The sequence below is a fragment of the Micromys minutus genome (assembly GCF_963924665.1).
Source record: "Micromys minutus genome assembly, chromosome: 1".
Taxonomy (NCBI): Eukaryota; Metazoa; Chordata; class Mammalia; order Rodentia; family Muridae; genus Micromys; species Micromys minutus.
The window spans coordinates 66,218,060-66,238,258 of record NC_137969.1 but is presented as its reverse complement, the minus strand read 5'-3'; the positions used below and the strand labels follow the sequence as shown (position 1 = coordinate 66,238,258).

Genomic DNA, 20,199 nt, shown 5'->3' with positions numbered 1-20,199 from the left:
CCAACCGACTTTCCAAAGAACCCTTAAGTTTCAGCTTTAGTTAACAGTGATGCCAAACTGACTATGAACACTCCAGAAGGTGGAGGCTGCCTCTTTCTAGAAGGTTTTTAACATCTAAATGACACACTAGGGCCAAAAATTTTCCAGAAAAGCAATTGAAATTTCTGATTGCTGTCAACATCCAATATCCTCTCTCTATTGTGATTAGTCCTAAGATAAGAGGACTGCAGTGTCTTTTAAGAACCGAGCTCTTCTTGGCTTGGAGCTATGATTTCTGCAAAACTCAATTGCCACCAAAGCCAGCAGCTTTCAAGTTCTTGTCTAAAAACATTAATGAATTAGAGAAATGAAATACACAGATCACATAGGGTCAGTTTTAGAGAAAAGTTCATTATAGCACAATATGTCCACCAACCAAGAAATCCTCCAAACCCTAATCACCATGGAAGTTTAAGAAGGTTCCTTACACAGGCATGGTTGATTTGTTAGTGACCAGTACAAACCAGTAGTCACTGGCTAGTCAGTCTCTGGTCCTTTCATCTCCAGAAAACAGGAGGCTAAGAGTTCCCACTTCTAACAAGGTCTCCCTGAAGCCTCTGAGGAACCTATGTCATATTATTAGCATTAAAGTTCTCATCTCTGGAGCTTATGAAGGTCCTAGGAACTCTTGCATTGGCAGTTGTGGACTAATACCAAGTATCATACCAAAACAGGGTCTTTTCACTCTAAAAATGTTAGGAGTTTTGGAAGTACTATCAGGAATCCAGAACAGAGAACACCCATGTCTCTCTTATTATGTAAAAGGCATAAATTCTGCATCCAGATTGCTAGGGCTCAAATCCTTACACTTTATCCTTGGGACTCTTAGCAAATTATGTGAAGTGCACAAAAATGTCTAACATGTTTTCAACTTTGATTATTAGCCTCTATGGAATATGGAAAATGAAAGACTGTCAGTTTCCAGAGTGTCTGTTTTCTGAGGAGAATGTGGAATACATAGGCATCTGGGCTTCTCTGGATATTTGTATTATTTCCTGTATATATGGACACTTTACCCTGTAACACCCACTGCCTCGCATAGCTTCAGCATGCACATTTTCCTCATGGCTGGGAATCGTGATTCCATTTATAGTCTGCATGTTTACTTAATGGTGAATGTCAGCTGCAACTAATGGTGTGCTTTATTTTAGGGAAACATGCAGAATTCGTGGATTAAGACACAAGAAGATTCTAGGGTAGATGAAGCTGCAAAGAGACCATTTTCCCATGGTGATGCCGACACTGGCAAAACTGCATCCACTGGTGATGCCGACAGATGGAAGCTAGAGCTGGTGAGTGTGGAGTGCTTCTGCTTCTGCACTGCTGTTTCTTCTCATTGCAGGTCGCTCTTCACCTTTGCCTTTTGCACCTCAGTCATTTCAGTGGCTCCCTGCCTCACCAGTGTTCTGTTCCATTGGATTTGTCATGTCTGCCACTGAGTTTTCTCTGTTCTAGGGTTATTCTTGGTTCCTTTTTGTAACATCCCCTGCTTTCTCCAGTTTTTTGCCTATGTTTCTCCTTGTTCTTCGGATGCACCGGAGCATTGCTTATAGCCTTTTCATTAGTAAGTCTGATGTCTGGTTTCTCAGACAGGTTTTTTTTTTTTTTTTTTTTACTTATTCTGTTCACGACCCTACATTCTTATTTCCAATACTCTCAGACTTTCCCAGATGGTTGAATATATTCTCATCTGCATTCTTTGTCTCTGTTTTCACATTGACACCTGCTTGTCTCAAGGTTGCAAGTGATCTCTACCTAGTAAGAGTTCTGATTTAGATCACCTTCTCAAAGTATATGCTCTTTGGGAATTAATATTCCTATAATACCATCTCACCCATCCTTGTAAATTCCATACAACTCCATTTATTTAAGTTGTCCTTAACCTTTATTAGTTTTGTTTGTTTTGCTTGTTTGTTTAATTTTCCTTTGAGATTCTGGGAATCAAAACCTGGCCTGGGCACCTCTAGGCAAAGCCCAGAATTGCTGCATTGAATCCTTGGCCTTTGGCTTTCTTGAAACGGTCTTTCAGTGTAGCTCAGGATGCCCTGGACCTGGTCTACTCCAGTAGGCCTGGAGTCTAGGCGCTGTAACTCATGGCTGTCCTGCCTGACCCTCTGAAGTGCAGTGGGTGTGGAGCAGACCACCATGCTTGGCTATTTTTATGTTCTCTGAGGAAAGGATTTCAATATCCTTCGATAGAATTAGTCCTTACTTGGTTTGCATGCTATTACAAATAATAATTTATTTTCGTCTTTCATTTCTGAACTTCACACATGATTAGAGAAAAGTGTACAGATTTTGCTATTTTACTAAGTCATACTTTTTTGGAAACTAGCATTAGAATGGTAGGATTTCTTTTTTCCTGTCCTTTACTATTAACCTGTGTGTATCTGAGATAGTTTCCTTTAGACGCACACAGCTGGGCTCCGGCTCTTAGCCACTCTGGTGTTAGTTTTGTTATATGGCATCTATGCCATTGTTAATTAATGGGATTATTCATACTGTTGGTTTTCACTCAACATGGTCATCTTGCTTTTTGCATTCTTTTTATTGTACTATAGTTTGCTCCTTTGTGTCTGTGAATTATGTTTGTGAATTTCTTTTCTCTCCTTCCTGGTTCTGAAATAGTACTTAGCACTGGCATTCACTTTATCAGTTCAGAAACATGGGTGAATTTTGCCTTTTTCTATCTTAGGCCTTATCAGTTACAAACTTGCATTCTCCTGACGCCTGAATATCTTGACACTACAACCGTAGTTTTCACTATTTATCATTGTGTTATCTGCTTCACAGTCTGACCTCTTACCTACTCATTTGCAATTAGTTCTTTATATACTTTGTTTCCCCCCAACTATTCTGTTGCTACACTCAATCTGATAATAAGTTTTCAGTGCGTGTCCAGTGCCTCAGCTACATGGGCTGGATAAAAAAATGTCCCAACACTTGTATTCTTCCAATGTCCCACTGTTGGGATTCTGTAAACCCCACCCCTCAGTTACCTAGCAACAGCCAGGTATACCCCACCCCTCAGTTACCTAGCAACAGCCAGGTATACCCCACCCCTCAATTACCTGGCAATAGCCAAGCATGCTTCACCCCAGTGACCTGACACTATAAAAGGGGCTGCTTGACCCCTTCATCTCTCTCTTGCTCTTGCTCTCTTGCTGCCTTGCTCTCCCACCTCTACCCCTTCTTCCCCTTCCCTTACCCCTCTCCCTCCACCTGCTCATGGCCAGCCTCTATTCTTCTCTCTCTCTCTCTCTCCCTCTGCCTCTACCACCCTCTTAACTCTCCCATGACCTGAATAAACTCTATTCTGTACTATACCATCATATGGCTGGTCCCTCAGGGGGAAGGGATTCCCAACATGGGCCCCTCAGAGGCATCTCCCTTGCCCCCAGGCCTTGCCACACCTCCATGGGCCATACCCTCCCTCCACTCTCTTCATCCTTTCCCTAACATTGGTGCTGAAATCCAGGACGTCATCTTCTAACAACATTGGTACCGGTGACTTTTCCTTTCACCCACACTTTCCTGTTGCTCCCATGTCCCACTGTTCCTTCTCATAGCATTGTACCTTCTGGTGATATGGTCAGGCTGCCCAGAGATAGGGTGTGGTGTGACAGCTTCAGACTGTCCTAGAATCATTCTTCCAGCCTCCACCCCTGCTCTAAGAAGCCTGACAAATTTCCTTTAACTGGATTAGGAAGCTTTGCCTTTATAATTCTGCTTTCCCTCTTGTTCGTCTCCCAGAGACTCGTGTGCGATCTGTTCCCTACAAGAGTGGAAGAGTGGAAGCCCTTGCTGAGGTCTGAGGTGCCTTTGTGCAGATACCTGAAAAGTACTTGTTCAATGGTAGATTGCATACAGAGTCAGCCTACAGCTGGGGTGGCCATTTGTCTTATCATTTGAAATATATATATATTGTGCATGCCAAACATGTTTCACTTACAATGAGGAATTTTAATAAAGTTTGAACTTTACTGTTATGAACCTACTAAGTGACAATAGACTTTCTGTAAAGTCACACCTTTAAGGGTGAGACTTAGTTTGTGTAGTTTTAAAAGAAAAGAAAAGCTGTGGGCAGTCACCATTGTGGGACCCCGTGGTTCTGTATTGACATTCACCTAAGAGTCCAGCAGCAGAGTTGGAGTGAGCTAGTGTAAGTGTTCCTGCAGCCTTGATTGTCCCATGGGTGAGAGAGAAAAGCTGAGTTACTATTCAGAATTTAATTTTCTTTTTAATGAAAACAAGACATGGCAAAAATGTGCTTTCCTGCCCTTTTCCACAGGAGAGGCTAAAACTCACCTATGAGGCAAAGACCGACCTTCTGGAATCTCAGCTGATGCTTCTGAGGTAAAGTGAAGTCATCTATTTCTACAGCACTTCACATGTAGTATAAAAACACCAGAGCCATCACTCCTGCTTCAAGGTTGTGGTAAGAACTAGTAAGATACACATGCGAATCGTCGCCTGTGCTCAGCACCACATATGGCGGTAACGATGCTCTCTGGACTTAGCCTAGAATCTCTTCACTTCCTTTTAGGAAAGACTTAGCTGAATATCAGAAAACCTGTGAAGATCTTAAGGAAAGACTGAAGCATAAAGAGTCTCTTCTGACTGCAAGCGCATCCGGCCGTGTGGGTGGCCTCTGTCTGAAATGTGCGCAGCACGAAGCTGTTCTTTCCCAGACCCATAGCAATGTGCACATCCAGACCATCGAGACACTGACGAAGTAAGTGTGCCTTGTGTCCGGAGTCTTCAGCCACTGAGGACATTATGTCCATAAGGGCCTGGTGTGCCAGCTGTGGGTAAACATGCCACTGAACAAATCTTTTTAGCCCTTAGTTCAAATCTCACTTGAGATAAGAGAATTGAAATAGATCTCCTTCATGGTTCTCAACTGTATACTTCACTGGATGAGTGTGACTGGACCTCCTTAGATTGCATCATACAATTTCTTACAGTGCGCTTCAGGCAGAAGGGTTCAGAAGAAGGATGTCAGCACATCTGTGTGTGCCTGTTGCAAAGCATGTCTGATGTCATGGGAGGAGGATGCAGTGGCCACAGCATCAGTAGAGGGAAGCTGCCTAGGGTGTGACTACAAAGGAGCTATATATCTAAATTCTTGCCCAGGCTGAAGTACCACAGGCCTCTGTGTGCATTTCGTGATCTAGTTTCACTCCGCTGGCAGAAGTCTGTAAAATTTCATTCAGTAGGAATTGACAGTGATTGGTTATCATAGAATCCAGAGCTGTCTGCAGTCTGTGCTTTCTGTGCTTATTGGTCTCTGTCTGCTCATTTCAGAAATCCAAACTGCATCTCTCTCCAAGTCATTCCCTCACAAAGCCCATCCACTGGGTCCTCCGCTGACTTCACGCTTTCCTCCGAATCTTTAGACTGCATCATGTCCACTTGAGAACTGCACTGAGGTCTTGTTATTGCTTCATCTCTGGGTCCTGTCAGAGTCCCTGGCCTAGGTGGCCACTCAGTGCTCATGCTTCTCTGCTTGTGACGAGATAGGGGCTGGTTGCTTACCAGTCAGAGATCCCGTAGTCAGAGCTAATGTGCACGCCTGGATGAGGGATCACTGGGACAGGCAGATATGTGTCTTGACCCAAAGACACCTTGCTTCATTGCTCTGAATGGAGTTTTCTATTTTGCTATTTTGTGGGAAAATATGCAAAGGCAGCTTTACCCTATGAACAGGGGCACTGAGCTTTGAAGTCTAGTTCTTCCACTGTTTGCTGTGTGATTTCACTACAGTAATTTAGTGGTTCTCAGCCTCCGTTTTCTCACTTCTAAAGCATACCAGGTGTTTGGCACAGTAGTTGAGATGAGATCTATATAGTACTTTGTAAATCTCAATATTCTTCTGCTGAGCTGTGACTAGACACTAAAACACCAACGCCTCTGTACTTCACAGAGTATAAGGTATAACGTATCTGGTAACTGTGACCCCCAGACATGATTAATGTGCTGATTGCTGTACAAGGCCTTAGTTGCCAGCAGGGATGACAGGTAGCCAATGGCCTTGATTTTCTTACATACGTTATGAATTATTTTAAAACATTTACGTGTATTCAATAAAGCAAACACACATATATATATATATATATACATATATATATGTATATATATAACATTTTCCTACCTGAGTAACAGATAGTGAATGTTTGTTATTTGACCAGGCCGGAGCTGTCAGTTGAGAAACATAGTCTCCTTTAATCTTAAAATGCATTTCACAAGGCAGGCACTATTATGTCCGTTCATAACTTGGGAAGCAGTGGCTCAGAGAAATTAAATTTTCTTTCTATTTGAAAAAAAAGAACAGAATTGTACTTTACAAATTGAATTATATATAAGGAGCCAAATGCAATTTAGGCTACAAAAGTACTAGAAGTGAACTGATAGCCTTGGACTTGCACCCAAAGCATAACTTGCAAAAAAGAAAGTCATAAACAGCAAAGAAATTATTCCCTTGACTCATTAAAAAATGAACTCATGGGCACTGGGTGTGGTACCCTGTGGTGACAGCACTTGGTAGGCTAAAGCAGAGGGTCCCAAGCCAGTCTCAACTATAGAGCAGGATCCTGTCTCACAGAACATAAGGTTTGATATGTAGCTCAGTGGTGTGTCTGATCCAGCATGTCCAAGGTTTAATTCCCAGCACCACAAAACAAGTTTAATTGATTGACTTAATTTGCATAAAATAAAATATTGCAAATTATAGTTAAAGACTGGGAAAGTGCCTGCCATGTGTAACTATTAGAGTATGTAAACAGTTTTGAAAGAAAGCATGGCAGACTGTCCAGTTGCACTATGGGTAAGGGGAAGGAGCTGGTAAGAGAGGAAGCTGTCGGTTATCAGAAGATACTCACTCAACTGAGAGCAGCCTACTCCACGGGACTGGCCAAGACTAATGCTGGGTGAGTCCACGGAGGCCAGGATTTTCGTGCCCTGCTGGTGGCGGTATGAGATCAGCACAGCTACTGCGCAGGGTGATGCAGGACTCTCTCTTAATATTTAATTATGCATTATAGATTCCTGTGAAGAAAAGCTCGTGTGTACACACAGCAGAGCACGCATAAAGAACGCTTTCGTACCATTAATTGTAAGAGAGCAAAAGCCTGAGTATCCTTCAAAAGGAAGAACCAAACTGTGGTTTGTGTCAACTGTGCTGGTTTATGGAAGAATCAGGGGCTGGAGCGATGGCTCAGATGCTGCTTGCTGCAAAACTTGGTCTACGTTCAGTCCCTGGGAACCCAAATAATGGAAGGAGTGACCTGAGTCTTGCAGTTTGTCCTCTGACCTCTACAGTGGTACTGTGGCACATACATGTGTAACACACAGAATTATATGCACACCTACAGTTCACACAGGCTTGTACATCTGTGTACAAATATGTGAAGAAGCCAAGAGAACCCGTGTGGAGTAACGTGACCCTGACTCCAAAGTAAATAAAACTACCTAACAGCAAAACAAAACCATTTGATTTTCTAGGTCAAATATGACATTAGATATTTTCTCTAGGGTCATATATGTAGGTAGGAAAAGATTTGAAAGAATACATACCAGATATTTAACAGTAACTAACTTTACATGGAGATGTTATGAAAAATTAAAAATGAAGACGATGTGTTATAATAAGTAGATGTCAAAAGCAGTTCTATTTAGTTAGTCTACTAAAATCAAATAAAGTCAGGGTACACCCCTATGGCATTAGCATTCCCTAGCATTGCAGGGAACATGTCCAATGGGGGTTACATTGATTGATATTGACTGTGTCTGATGGAGGTTACAGTGTTTATATTGATTGAGTGTCTGATAGAGGTTACAGTGTTTATATTGATCAGATGTCTGGCTTTTGTTTAGAAATTAGATTCATGTCAGTTATGAATTCTGCTTTCGTTATCTTAAATTTGATCTCAGCCTCTGAGATGAAGCGGTGGCCTACTTAGCTCACATTTCTGCTGTGTCAGCAATGTGGCCTTATGTTCCGCTTTAGTGACAGAATAGGGTGAAAGGTTTCTGCTTTTCTTATTTTTATGGATCTTTGGGGGTTGTAAAGCTCCCTTTGTGTAATCTGGTATTTAGACCGTTCCAACTTATTAATACACAGCACTGCCTACTGAGTATGACGCTGCCTTTGGAAAGCATCCAGCATGTCTTGGGTTTGGATTTCTAGTTTTGTGTATTTAATACCAGCACGTGCTACATAGTTTTAATGTAGAATTTGAGAATTGTACCTTAACTGTGATAAATCCAAAGAGCTTTTAGGCCAGAGCCTTGGGAATCACAGACTTGTGAAGTCAGTCACCAGCTACTCCTTCCACACTCCAGCCAGAGCTGTTGTGGATGTGTGAGCCAGGAGCGACCTGTGCTAGACACAGGGGGAGGGGGAGGGGGAGGGGGAGGGGGAGGCCTGGCACGAGGGCCGGACCAGCCATATTTTTGTGGTGTTCTCTCCTGGGTTCGTAGTGAGCAGCTTCAGATTTGTTGCTGTTGCCTGTGTTTTCTAGGCTGGTTTGGAATCTTCCCAGGGGCCTTGCACTCAGGCTGCTGTGCCCTGTTCAGCAGGTGACAGTAGCGCTCATTTCTTTCATTCTGTTTAATGATCACATTTTAATGCTTTTCAAGGTGGTAGTTAAAAGTTCTTTAGGGAAATCGTGAGTACTTCTTTTTATTTTATTTTATCTTTTAAGGAGAAATGATTGAGGTGGTGCTGTCCTGGGGTTTCGGTCTATTCTGTGATCATTGGCAGGCTTCTGTCCAGCTGGCTTTAAACCACTGCAGTAGGGAGCTTTCCAAAAATGAGGCACAAAGAAGTGTTTCCTTGGCCCTCTAGACTTTCCTTACAAACAGGACTAGTGATGCTTATTAAAACGATGTGTATTGAAAATGCTTAAAATTGGCAGTGATTTACAACATTATTTCTTAGCAGTTCTATATTTCAAGATGAGGTTGATTCATGTCTCCTAAAGCAACCCTCTCCTTTGTGTGTTTGTACCCACGGCTGACTGTTCAGGTCTTTGCCTGAGTTTCCCGCTCTGACCAAGCATTAAGTTCCTGATGTGCTGCACCCCCAAAGGTCTTTCCAGTGCAGGCTGCAGGCTGTGTTCTTGTGTTGCCTTCACCCCTGCTGCTTTCTCCCCAGGCTGTAGAGCGCTGTGATCAGCTTCCTTAGGAAAGTCCCTGGCCAAGACCCTGGAGTCATTGTGTGCGGTTTTTAAGCTTTTGCAGAACTTTGTCTCAGAAGATGGTGTCACATGTGTCTGTTCCACTGTGTGCCACTGTCCTCGGGCCTCATACTGGGTTTGTCCTCTGGATACAGCTTCTGGAGGAGGATGCTCCTGCCAAGGTGTCATCACGTTTCTGAATAACCAGCAGTCTCATTGGATGCAAGAGGAAAGTGGGAGATGAGCTAAGAAAGTGACGGGCAGATGAAGATGGAGGTAGAAGGAACCAAGGCTCCCACTGTCAAGACCTTTGGCCACCCAGAGCTCTTTGTTTCCTGAGTGTCCAGTGTTGGGTACTAGGGAGTGGAAACACAATCAAAGACGAGATGCAGTGCTAAGTGTAGGACCTAAGCTTGCCAGGATCCTCCCCATCACCTCTCCGAGGCCATGGTAGGAATGGAGAGATTCACTCCCATCCATGCAGATGTCCTTTTGCCATCTCTAAAAGATGATTTTAACGAAATGTCTGTGTTTGAGGCTCATCTCGAATGATTTTCTTTGGCTTAAAAGGTTGATGGATTTATATCCTGAGACATCTTAAACTAGAGGAACCTTCGCTTTGTTCTTCTAAATAATGACTTCACCTTTTTCATTTAAATCTTACAACATCATTATTGGGAACTCTCTTTTGTATCTCTTCTGAAGTCTTCCTACGGATGTCCTTCTTCATACACTCGAGCTTTTTAGTTTGTTTTAATATGGAAAAGCAGACTAAACTATTCTAAAGTATTTCAATTTTAGGTTTTAATTTTACATGTATTTCTGTATGCATGTGTTGGTGTGAGCACATATGCGTGCCTTCAGAGAGCATCTCTCAGGAGTTGTTTAGCTCCTCCCACCGTACAGGTCCTTGGCATCAAACTCGGTTTTGTCAGCTCAGCAGCAAGTGCTTTCCCTGCAGTGAGCCATCTCGAAGCCCCATGCATATTGTTCTTATCATTTATTTTGTTGAGCATCTACTATGTGACAAATACTACTCTTGATCGAGGATGCCCTGAAAATAAACTAAGTGGATTAAAGCTGTCTCCCATGAGAAGCAGATGTGCTGGCGCCCGGCCTTGTGGTATCTGTTCACTTGTTTTACAGGCACTGAGCTGAGCTGTTTGCCATTCTCTTTGGAGCTAAGAACCTTGTCTTTGTGGTACCCTAGTATCAGGGCAGATAAAGGATGTCACTGGGTTTTAGTGTTCCGCTAGTCAGTAACTCTCAGGGAAGTGAGCACATGACTCGCAGACTGGATTGTGATCCTTAGAGGGTGATTTTCTTCAGGTTCACAGGTCCTCTTCCTTTGTCCCTCTTTCCTGCTATTTACACTTGTGTTTTGAAACTCCAATAAGTACAAATTCTGTTTTGCTTTCCTTCATTTTTTTTAACTTTAGAATGATTAAATCTGCTTTTGAGTCTTACTTTCCCACATAATTATGCTTCATAATATTCAATCAGAATAGCTTACTGTTTTTATTTCACTTAGAATAAAAATTAAGTAATTTTCATCAATTTAAAACCCATCAGGAAGCTCATCATCATTCATGAATTTTATGCTATTTGTAACAATTTGTTTTTTAACAAAAAGAGCTTGTATGAATGTGTTCAGCATTGCATGTTTCTCAAAACGTGGCTGTTTTCCAAATCCCACAGATAGTTTAAAATCTTTTCTTCAGGGGAGTGGTGACATGGAGTCAGTTAGTTTAGGAATCCGTGTTTGTGGTCTTCCAGACTGACACTTTAGAACCTGGCAGTGCAGAGCGAAGCAAGCTTTTGTTAGAGTGGGGTTGGCGCAGCATGAGAAGGCTGGTCATGTTGACAGCGTGTACAAGGCATGTATACAGTGTGTCACGCATGCATTCTGCTTTGTACGTGTAGAAAATTTGCCACCTCATTTTTCTCTCAGGCACTGTGGGTATATACAGTTTCAAACGATGTTTGCATATCTGTGTGCTAGCTTGTCTGCATGCATGCAGGTGGCTGTGGCAGCTAGAAGGCTGCATGGGGCCCTGAGAGACCGATATTACAGATAGTGGAGAACACTTGGTGTGGGTGCGGAACCCAGGTCCTCAAGAAGAGCAAGTTCTCCTGCCTGAGCTGCCCCTCTAGCCCCCTCTACTGGGGATTTTTATACAGCCATAAATTGCAAATTATCCTGAGGATTTGTTATGGAAACTGGATCCTTACTATTTTACATGTCACCACATTGGTATTCCACCGACTCAACAAGCAGCTCAGCCTAGTGGACATCTGAGGCTTGGTTTGGAGTGGGTGGAGCTTTCCCAGGATAAAAACCAGTGGCCAAGATTTTGTTTAATTTGAGTGTCATATGTACAACTGGAGGGCTTGAGGGGTCTCATAAAAATACCCACTGAAATGAAAAGCAGAAATAAACAGCGGAATAAACTATAGGCTTTGTTCATAACTCACTGAGGGAATGTAACTTGGGGAGAAGCATGAAAATGAGGCCACAGGAAAGACATAGAAGAAAATGTTTCTACCAGTCGGGGGGGGGGGCGGGGTAGATGCCGTGCCATAGCCTTTGAACCCCAACCCTGCTAAGGAGTGAGACCAGTTTCTCTTCCAGTGTTCTAGATCTGTGACACGCACTTCGTCATTGGTAAAGTGCCTTTGAGGTGTGAACAGTCTTCTGAACTTGGTTGCCTGTGCCAGCTCCCGTTCTGGCTTGTCGTTCCCTCTTGCCGAGGCTCTCTCTATGGGCCTGCATGTGCCAGCCCTTTCCACAGAAGGGTATTGTCCCTTGCAGATGTGGTCCTGCCTGGAACACACCAGTCTTTTTGCTATCTGCCTGCCACTTGCCGAAGGAAGACAGAGGGTCATTTTCTGGGTTGTGCTTAATGCACACTGAGCGGCCCCCATCGCACTTCTAATGCACACGGATACTTGCTTTCATTTCTTCTGCCTTCCCAGTATGTGACACATGCTTATTTCTTACTTGGTGTGTTCCTTTTGTGCTGACAGAGAGAGGGATGACTTAATGTCTGTGCTAGTCTCTGTGCGGAGCAGCTTGGCAGAGGTGCAGGAGAGAGAGACAAGTGCCTACAAGCAGGTGAAGCATGCTGTGCAGATGGCCGAGGAAGCCAACTTTGAAAAGACCAAGGCAAGTCTGTTGGGGGGAATGAAAAAAACACTCAGCCACTTTCCCAGTGTATTTCTTTGATTATTTTCCATAACTAAACTAATCGAAAACATACAAAACAGATGCCAGTCCACAAATGTTGACTTCTCTAAATTAAAAAAAAAAAAACAAACAAACTTGCTATTTGGGGAGTTCTTGTTCTTCTGCAAATATTTCTGTTTTGCCACTGTTCAGAGAGTGTAAAACAATATGGGAAAGTGCTTTGGGAGCCGGTGAGCATAATGTTGTTTACAGAAAGGTCGTCACTACAGGCAGGCTCTCAAGATCTAAGGAGCACCCATGGCAGATGTCCACTGCCAGGAGCTCCACTCCACCTCCCTTGTCAGGAGGGAGAGAAACTGCAGAGGCCAGCCCTTCCCCATAGCGATCTCCCCATCAGAGCCCTCAGCTGTGGGAGTGTCTGGCGCAGTACCTTTGACTCTGCATCCTACCTCTCTCTGGATACTTCTTTCTTTATCATCTCCTTCTCCAAAGCCCTTTTTTCTTGCTGTCTTAGTCAGGCTTTCTATTCCTGAGCAAAACATCATGACCAAGAAGCAGGTTGGGGAGGAAAGGGTTTATTCAGCTTACACTTCCACATTGATGTTCATCACCAGAGGAAGTCAGGACTGGAACTCAAGCAGGTCAGGAAGCAGGAGCTGATGCAGAGGACATGGAGGGATGTCACTTACTGGCTTGCTTCCCTCAGGCTTGCTCAGCTTGCTTTCTTATAAAGCCCAGGTCTACCAGCCCAGGGATGGCACCACCTACAATGAGCTGGGCCCTTCCCCCTTGATCACTAGTTGAGAAAATGCCTTACAGCTGGATCTCATGGAGACATTTCCTCAACTGAAGCTCCTTTCTCTGATAACTCCAGCTTGTGTCAAAACCAGCCAGTACACTTGCTGAGAGGCAAGCTCCTTTTCCAGTCTTTCTGTCTGCCTCTCCAGCTCACTCTTCAGCTGCTCACACTGGATCAAAGCCTGCAGGCAAGAGAGAGAGAAGGGAACGTCAGGAGTGGGAAGGCACACCAGGGAGAAATGAGACAGTTGCATCTTCTTTTCTCTAGGATAGCTAAAACCTACTCTACAGATATTGAATACTATGTCTTATTAGACACAGACATTTATTATTAATATATTCCCTTAATATCACTTAAAATTTAGTTCACTCCCATCGAATAGAAGACTACCTCCAGCTATCAGGATGGACATTTTACAATGCCAGTAAAAGTTCATAATTGAAAAAAGAAACTACAATTTTCCCTGAATCAAAATTGCCTATGAGGTGTTTTCAGAAATACAAACTTTCTTGCTACCGTCATGTGTAGCATCCAGTAATAAACTCGGATTTCAAAGCCTCAGTGAAACTAAGAAGCCGGGGAATCTTGGTCAGCTTCTAGTCATTTGTGCCTGCAGCATCTGCCTCCGCCACCTTAATCTCCCCATCACTTAGGTGCTGTGTGTCCAGGCGATGTTCTTATCACCCGTCAGGAGCAGCCAGGCTTTCAGCAAGTCCTAGACTGTGCTCACAGAATTACTCACTTCCTCATTACCAGTCCAGGCCCTCGTTTTGTCTTCATCCCATCCACCCGCACCCAGTAGTTTTGGAAGTGTTAGCTGTCCCCTCTTCATGGCAGTGTTCTTGCCTTGCTTAGCTGTCACCGTCCTGTGGGTCTTCTCTCTCTGGCTCTGTGAGGTCCTCTTAGGTCTGGCTTACTAGGTGCTCTTCGGTGTGACTTCCTCATCCTGCCTGCAACAGTGCCCTCTCGCTTGGGACTCATTCCTCCTTCATCCATGTGCACTGAACACGACACAAGGCTTTTTCTTGTCACTGCTCTCCTGTGAACTACATTTGCTGCGAGCATCTACCCTTTCCGTCTACCGCACCTCACCTCCTACACTTTCCGTCTACCACACCTCACCCCCTACCCTTTCTGTCTACCACACCTCACCCCCTACACTTTCCGTCTACCACACCTCACCTACACTTTCCGTCTACCACACCTCACCTCCTACCCTTTCCGTCTACCACACCTCACCTACACTTTCCGTCTACCGCACCTCACCCCCTACACTTTCCGTCTACCACACCTCACCTCCTACCCTTTCTGTCTACCACACCTCACCTACACTTTCTGTCTACCGCACCTCACCTTCTACACTTTCCGTCTACCACACCTCACCTACACTTTCTGTCTACCACACCTCACCCCCTACACTTTCCGTCTACCGCACCTCACCCCCTACACTTTCCATCTACCGCATCTTACCCCCTACACTTTCCGTCTACCGCATCTTTGCTGTTGGGCTGTTCTGTGTTTCATCTCCCCAGCAACTCTAGCTTCCAGCATTCACAGCATCTTCAGCCCCTCCCCACACCTCATATGACTCCAGTCACTCACTGTGTGCTGTCTCTCTGCAGTGTCCCCTGTTCACCTCCCACACTCTGCACAGACGATCACAGTAGCCTCCTGACTGTTCTTCTGGGTTCCCCCAGTTCCCGTGTGTCCTTTCCACTATCCCGGATTTTCTGGATTGTAAATAACCCCTCGGGAGCCCCTCTGTTGAAGCACAGTAAGAGAGAGTTCTTCAGCATGGCCTTCCTCCACGTTTCCTAGCGTCACCTTCCACCACACTCTCATGCAGACCCACATTCCTGAGCTCCCTGACGGTGCAGCTGTAGTGCGCATGTCATAGATGGCGTACTCGTTCCTCAGAGGAGGCACACTTCAGCTGGCAGTCTCTGCAGACATTCCCGTTTCCTGTTTGAATGAACCTCTGCTCCTCTGAACTCCACTGTTGTTACACAAAGTCTTGGTGGCTCTCTGTCGCCATCCCCAGTGAGGGACTGTATGTGTAACTCTGTGTTTCTCACATGCCACTTGCATATACATTCACAGCTAATGCTTGTTGAGGAAAATTAGTCAGTAGTTCTAAAAATAAATGTGATATTAGATCATTAATTTTTAAAATTAGTGGTTGGGAATTAGCAAGGCCATAGATTGGTGCCTAGCCCAGTCGTCCCCAGAGAGGCTTTCTCTGGCAGCTGATGGGAGCAGATGCAGAGACGCACAGCCACACATTAAGGACATCCTCAGTTGGAGATCTCAGTCATACCCCTACCCTCGGAGCTCAGGAAAGCCCACGGAAGATCAGGAAAAAGAACTGTAGGGGTCAGAGCGGTGGACACCAGGAGAGCAAGCCCACGGAGGCTAAGTGTGGCTCACAAGGCCTCACAGACCCAATCATCGAGCTTGGCTGCACTAGGTCCTCAGTGGGGGTGGGGGTGTCACTGAGTCCTCTGCCTGCACTTAGGACCGTTTTCCTCCTACTGGGTTGCCTCGACCAGCCTTGATAATGAAGGTTGTGCCCAGTCTTACACTTGTTAGGCACTATTCGGGTGATATCCCTGGGAGGCCTGGTCTTTTCTGAAGGAAAAAGGAGGAAGAGTGGATCTAGGGCACAGAGGAAATGGAGACGGGACTGTGTGGAATGGAAGGAGGGGAAGTTGTGGTTGTGATGTATTCTATGAGAGATGAATATAAAAAAGGAAAAAGAATGTGCGAGGCAGGTATTGTGTACTGCGCACCTGGCATTCACACTGAATTGAAATGTGGTTAACATGATGTTGAAGTCTGTGAGTTTTTACCTAAAGTTCTTATAAGATACAAAATCTGCTATTAAAAGATAGGGAGTGTGGATAGTTTCAGTTTTGTACTTTGTAACCAAGGTAGTTGCTTGGTGTTTGTTGCCATCTAGTGGCCATTGTTTGTATTGCATGCAGGGTAGGACGCATTGCTTTATGGCACTGTTTACATGCAGTGAAAGTACCTGACCTGTTACAAATATCAGGTGTGAGAAGACCACAATGCTGTCTCAAGGTAATGGTGTGGAAGTACTACTCAGCAATGGTCTATGTTCCACAGTCTAGATCTGTGGTTTGGGCAAAGCTGTATTTTTCCCAAGTGATGAGAACACTCATCACTGATGAACTAGGTCCAGGTGAACTTAGCGAAAGGCCTCTGTTAGCCTCGTAGGAAGCTTTGGATTGCATAGCTAGTGCTCAGTGAAGGCCTTTACTTGGAAAATGTAACTTATTCCAACTGAAGATGATTTTTAAAGAGAAGAAAAGTATAATCTGGGAGTAAATGAGGGCGGAGTGTGTTGATGAAATTCAAGGAACAAATAGCAAAGGTTCCTCCGCTGCCTGCCTGACAGTCTCAGGAGCAAAGTTGCTGAGTGCTGTGTGCAGGCTGGGGCTTAAGGAAGTCAATGAGCACATGAGAAAGGAAAGAACACTCTGAGGAAGACTGTCTTTACAAATGGCAATATAGAAGGCTCAGTAAATGTTTTAAAGGTATTTTTTTTATTCTGTTCCTTGGATTTTGATAGAAGCAAAAAGGCAACAGTAAGAAATTTGGAGTGGAAAAAAGACCGGGGAAGCATTGATCACTGGGCTCCACTGCTTGTAGCACACTGTCTAGTGCAAAACAGAAACAAGCTGTTCAGTGCACTGGATTCCTTCACCGGGGAACTGCACTCTGAGCAGGCATGCTTGTGGTGACGCTGGGGCCAGCAAGCCTACTGTTGTATCAAAATGTGCCATATGTGGCTCTCTGTCACATAGAGCTCAGTGGTGGAATGTAGCAGTGTTGTTGGTCTTCATGCTTGTTTTATCATCATCATTTTATTTTCTCATTTGATAACATATTCATTATCTTTTTCCTTTTTTATTAGATACTCTCTGTATTTACATTTGAAATGTTATCCCCTTCCCCTACTCCTCTCCCACCCCACCCCACCCCCACTTATCTCTATGAAGGTGCACTTGCTCCTAATCACCCTCTCCACCTCAGAGCTTGGCATTTCCCTACACTGGGAAAACGTGCCCTCCCTGGACCAAAGGCCTCTTCTCACATTGATGCCAGACACTGCTATTCTCCGCTGCATATGCAGCTGGAGCCATGGGCCTCTCAATGCCTGCTCAGTGGTTGGTGTTCTAGTCCATGGGACCTGTGGAGAGTGTTTATCAATATTTTTAAATGTATACCTTATGTGTGTGTGTGTGTGTGTGTGTGTGTGTGTGTGTGTGTGTGTGTCTGTAGGATCATACCAGCAGCAGCCTCATTCACCTCATATTTAGTATGTCTCCTGATTGCTTCAGAGGCAGTGACATGACCTACAACATTTAGGCTTATTTAAGTGTAAAATTATATAATATGCATTTCTCAGAACATGGTCACTAACTGATGCATGACTTTGCAAATGGTCTCAGTGTAGGCTTATTGATAAATTTCCAGTAAGCAAGTATTTATAAATTAAAAGTAATATTGTATTTTACTTATAAGAATCTTAAATATATTGATAATCACTTTTATTTAATGGTCTTTGTTTCATAAAAATTCATATTTATAAGCTTTAAATGTTATGTTTACTAACAGTAAACAATAAATTATTGTAATATATTAGTTTATTATTCATGAATCTTTTGCTGAAATTTCTAGGAAATTATAACAGTTGGGAGGGAGATTAGAGATGTCATAAATAGGTTTCCTGGTTTAAAACTTTAGTTGACAGATGTCAGTTTTGTTGTGGAAATGTATGACATCTTTATGATAGTGATTTTTATCCTGTGGCTTAATAAAACTAGAAATAGAACTACTAAGCAGTAAGTTATGTTTGAAACAAATGTCGATAGGAACAGTGTGAAGTGACTGCAGAGGAAGAGACTGAGTGGGGTCCCTGGCGTGGGAAAGCATAATTCCTCAGACCCTCAAGGCTGGTGGCCATTACTACCACACAAGGAAAAGGAAAGCCTACCACACCAGATCCTCCACGAAAAATGGGGTGCAGGTCCTGCTTGGACATGATCATCTTAGTTGTGCTCTAGCCTTCGAGGATTTACTTTCCTCGTGGTTATATATCAGCTGTGGTTCTAGAAAATGAATAAATAGAAGCCCTTGGATTACAAGGACCAGTATCCTGCAAATACTCTATAATAAGGGTTAGAACCCCCTAAGCCTTGGCTGAGGTCTCCTGCTTTAGATCTCAGAAGTCCAAAGCTCCCTGATTTAGGTCCAAGGATAAGGCGATTGCTGCCCAAGCATTAATACCTGAGTTAGGATCTGATGGGGATGTGGAGACAGGAAGATATCTGGGGCATAATACCCAACCAGTTTGTCTAATTGGTGAGCTCCAGGTAGAGTGGGAGACCATGTCTCAAAAATTTAGGTAGAGATGCAGTTAAGGACTTTGGCTGCCACATGTGTTCATGTGCGAGTACACACACACACACACACACACACACACACACACACACACACACACAATATACACACGTATATATGCATGCCTATGTGACTAAATTATTTATTTATTTACTTATTTATTTATTACTAAATACTACTCTTCCTTTTCTTGTAATCAAGTGTAAATGTTAAAAAGTTTAGACATATAAAATGAAATCTATTTTACCCCTGTGAACTTGGTGACATACCTATCACCAGTCTGTGACCTAAGGGTTGCTCATTGCTCCTCACACTCACTCATCCTGCTGCTGAGCAGCAGAAAACAGAAGCCTAGGCCACAGCTGCCAGAGTCAGCAAGCACAGTTTGTTTCTGAGGGGCCGCTCCACTCTGCTTCCCACTGGACCTTCTCCTGCTCGGCCACCAGGAGGACCATTTCCTCCCGGTCCTGCGCAAACCGGATGCTTTCCCTCTGCCGTTGGGCTGGCCCGGCTCTCAGGCGCTCTTACTCTTCTCATACTTGACGATGTTAGTGCCTAAGATTGTGTGCAGCTGGGGATACCTTAGGTTCTGTTTACTTCTATCAGTATATTCATTGCATCAGTCAAAGTTACCAGTTGTTTTTACTAGGTTAGTGGAAAGCGATTATTACACGATTGCACAGAATTCAGTATTCCCTAGTGTTTCAGGCTCCAAGAGATTTAGTTATGGAAAAAAATTCACTCTCATTTCTCTTACAATCTAATTTAAAATGTCCTAATTTCTTTTTTTTTTACTTTATTTTAAAAAACAAAGATAAATGTACAAATTTTCAGCATTTTTGCATAAAAGTATACGAATACATTTTTTAAGGTTGTAATTAAATATTTGTGGGTAAATATACATACACATATGTATATATGTAACAGTAATATAGGAAAAGAGGCTATTAATTTGAGGGGATAGGAGAGAAACTAGGAAGGGCTGTAGGGAGGAAAGGGGGATGTAATACAGTTCTATTTTAATTAAAATATATTCTTTTTGTTGTTGTTGTTGAACTTCACACAGTCTGTGAGTTGTTTCTGGGATGTTCAGAGCTTTCTGGGGTTAGTACCCCATTATCAGTGACTGCATATTATATCTGTTCTTTTGTGACTGGGTTACCTCACTCAGGATGATATTCTCTAGATGCAGCCATTTTCTTAAGAATTTTGTTAAGTCATTGTTTCTGATGGCTGAGTAGTATTCCATTGTGTATATGTACCACAATTTTTGTATTCATTCATCTACTGAAGGACATCTGGGTTCCTTCCAGCTTCTGGCTATTATAAATAGAGCTGCTATGAACATTGAGTCCTGGGCTGGGCCAGCACTGTGGACATAAACAAATGCCAGAAGACTGAGATACCATAGTCAGGTGTCTTAATTCAGTGTGTGTGTGTGTGTGTGTGTGTGTGTGTGTGTGTGTGCGCGTGCGCGCGCGCGCACACGCGCGTGCGTATTTTGCAGTCAGTTCTGTTTCATTGTTGGACATTATAGAGAATGATAGCATTATGAATGTGGTCGAAGG

At 43.6% G+C, this 20,199-nt stretch overlaps 1 protein-coding gene across 3 annotated transcripts in view; it reads left to right on the top strand.

Annotated features, from left to right (window-relative positions):
• The window catches only part of SDCCAG8 (SHH signaling and ciliogenesis regulator SDCCAG8), a 184,850-nt gene that overhangs the window by 18,397 nt on the left and 146,254 nt on the right, over nucleotides 1-20,199 (top strand). For all 3 annotated transcript variants that reach the window (XM_080909336.1, XM_080909337.1, XM_080909335.1), the window contains exons 6-9: nucleotides 1,191-1,331; nucleotides 4,331-4,395; nucleotides 4,586-4,774; nucleotides 12,246-12,384. In XM_080909336.1, coding sequence (XP_080765462.1) covers nucleotides 1,191-1,331; nucleotides 4,331-4,395; nucleotides 4,586-4,774; nucleotides 12,246-12,384 — 534 coding nt within the window. The remainder of the gene's footprint in view (nucleotides 1-1,190; nucleotides 1,332-4,330; nucleotides 4,396-4,585; nucleotides 4,775-12,245; nucleotides 12,385-20,199) is intronic.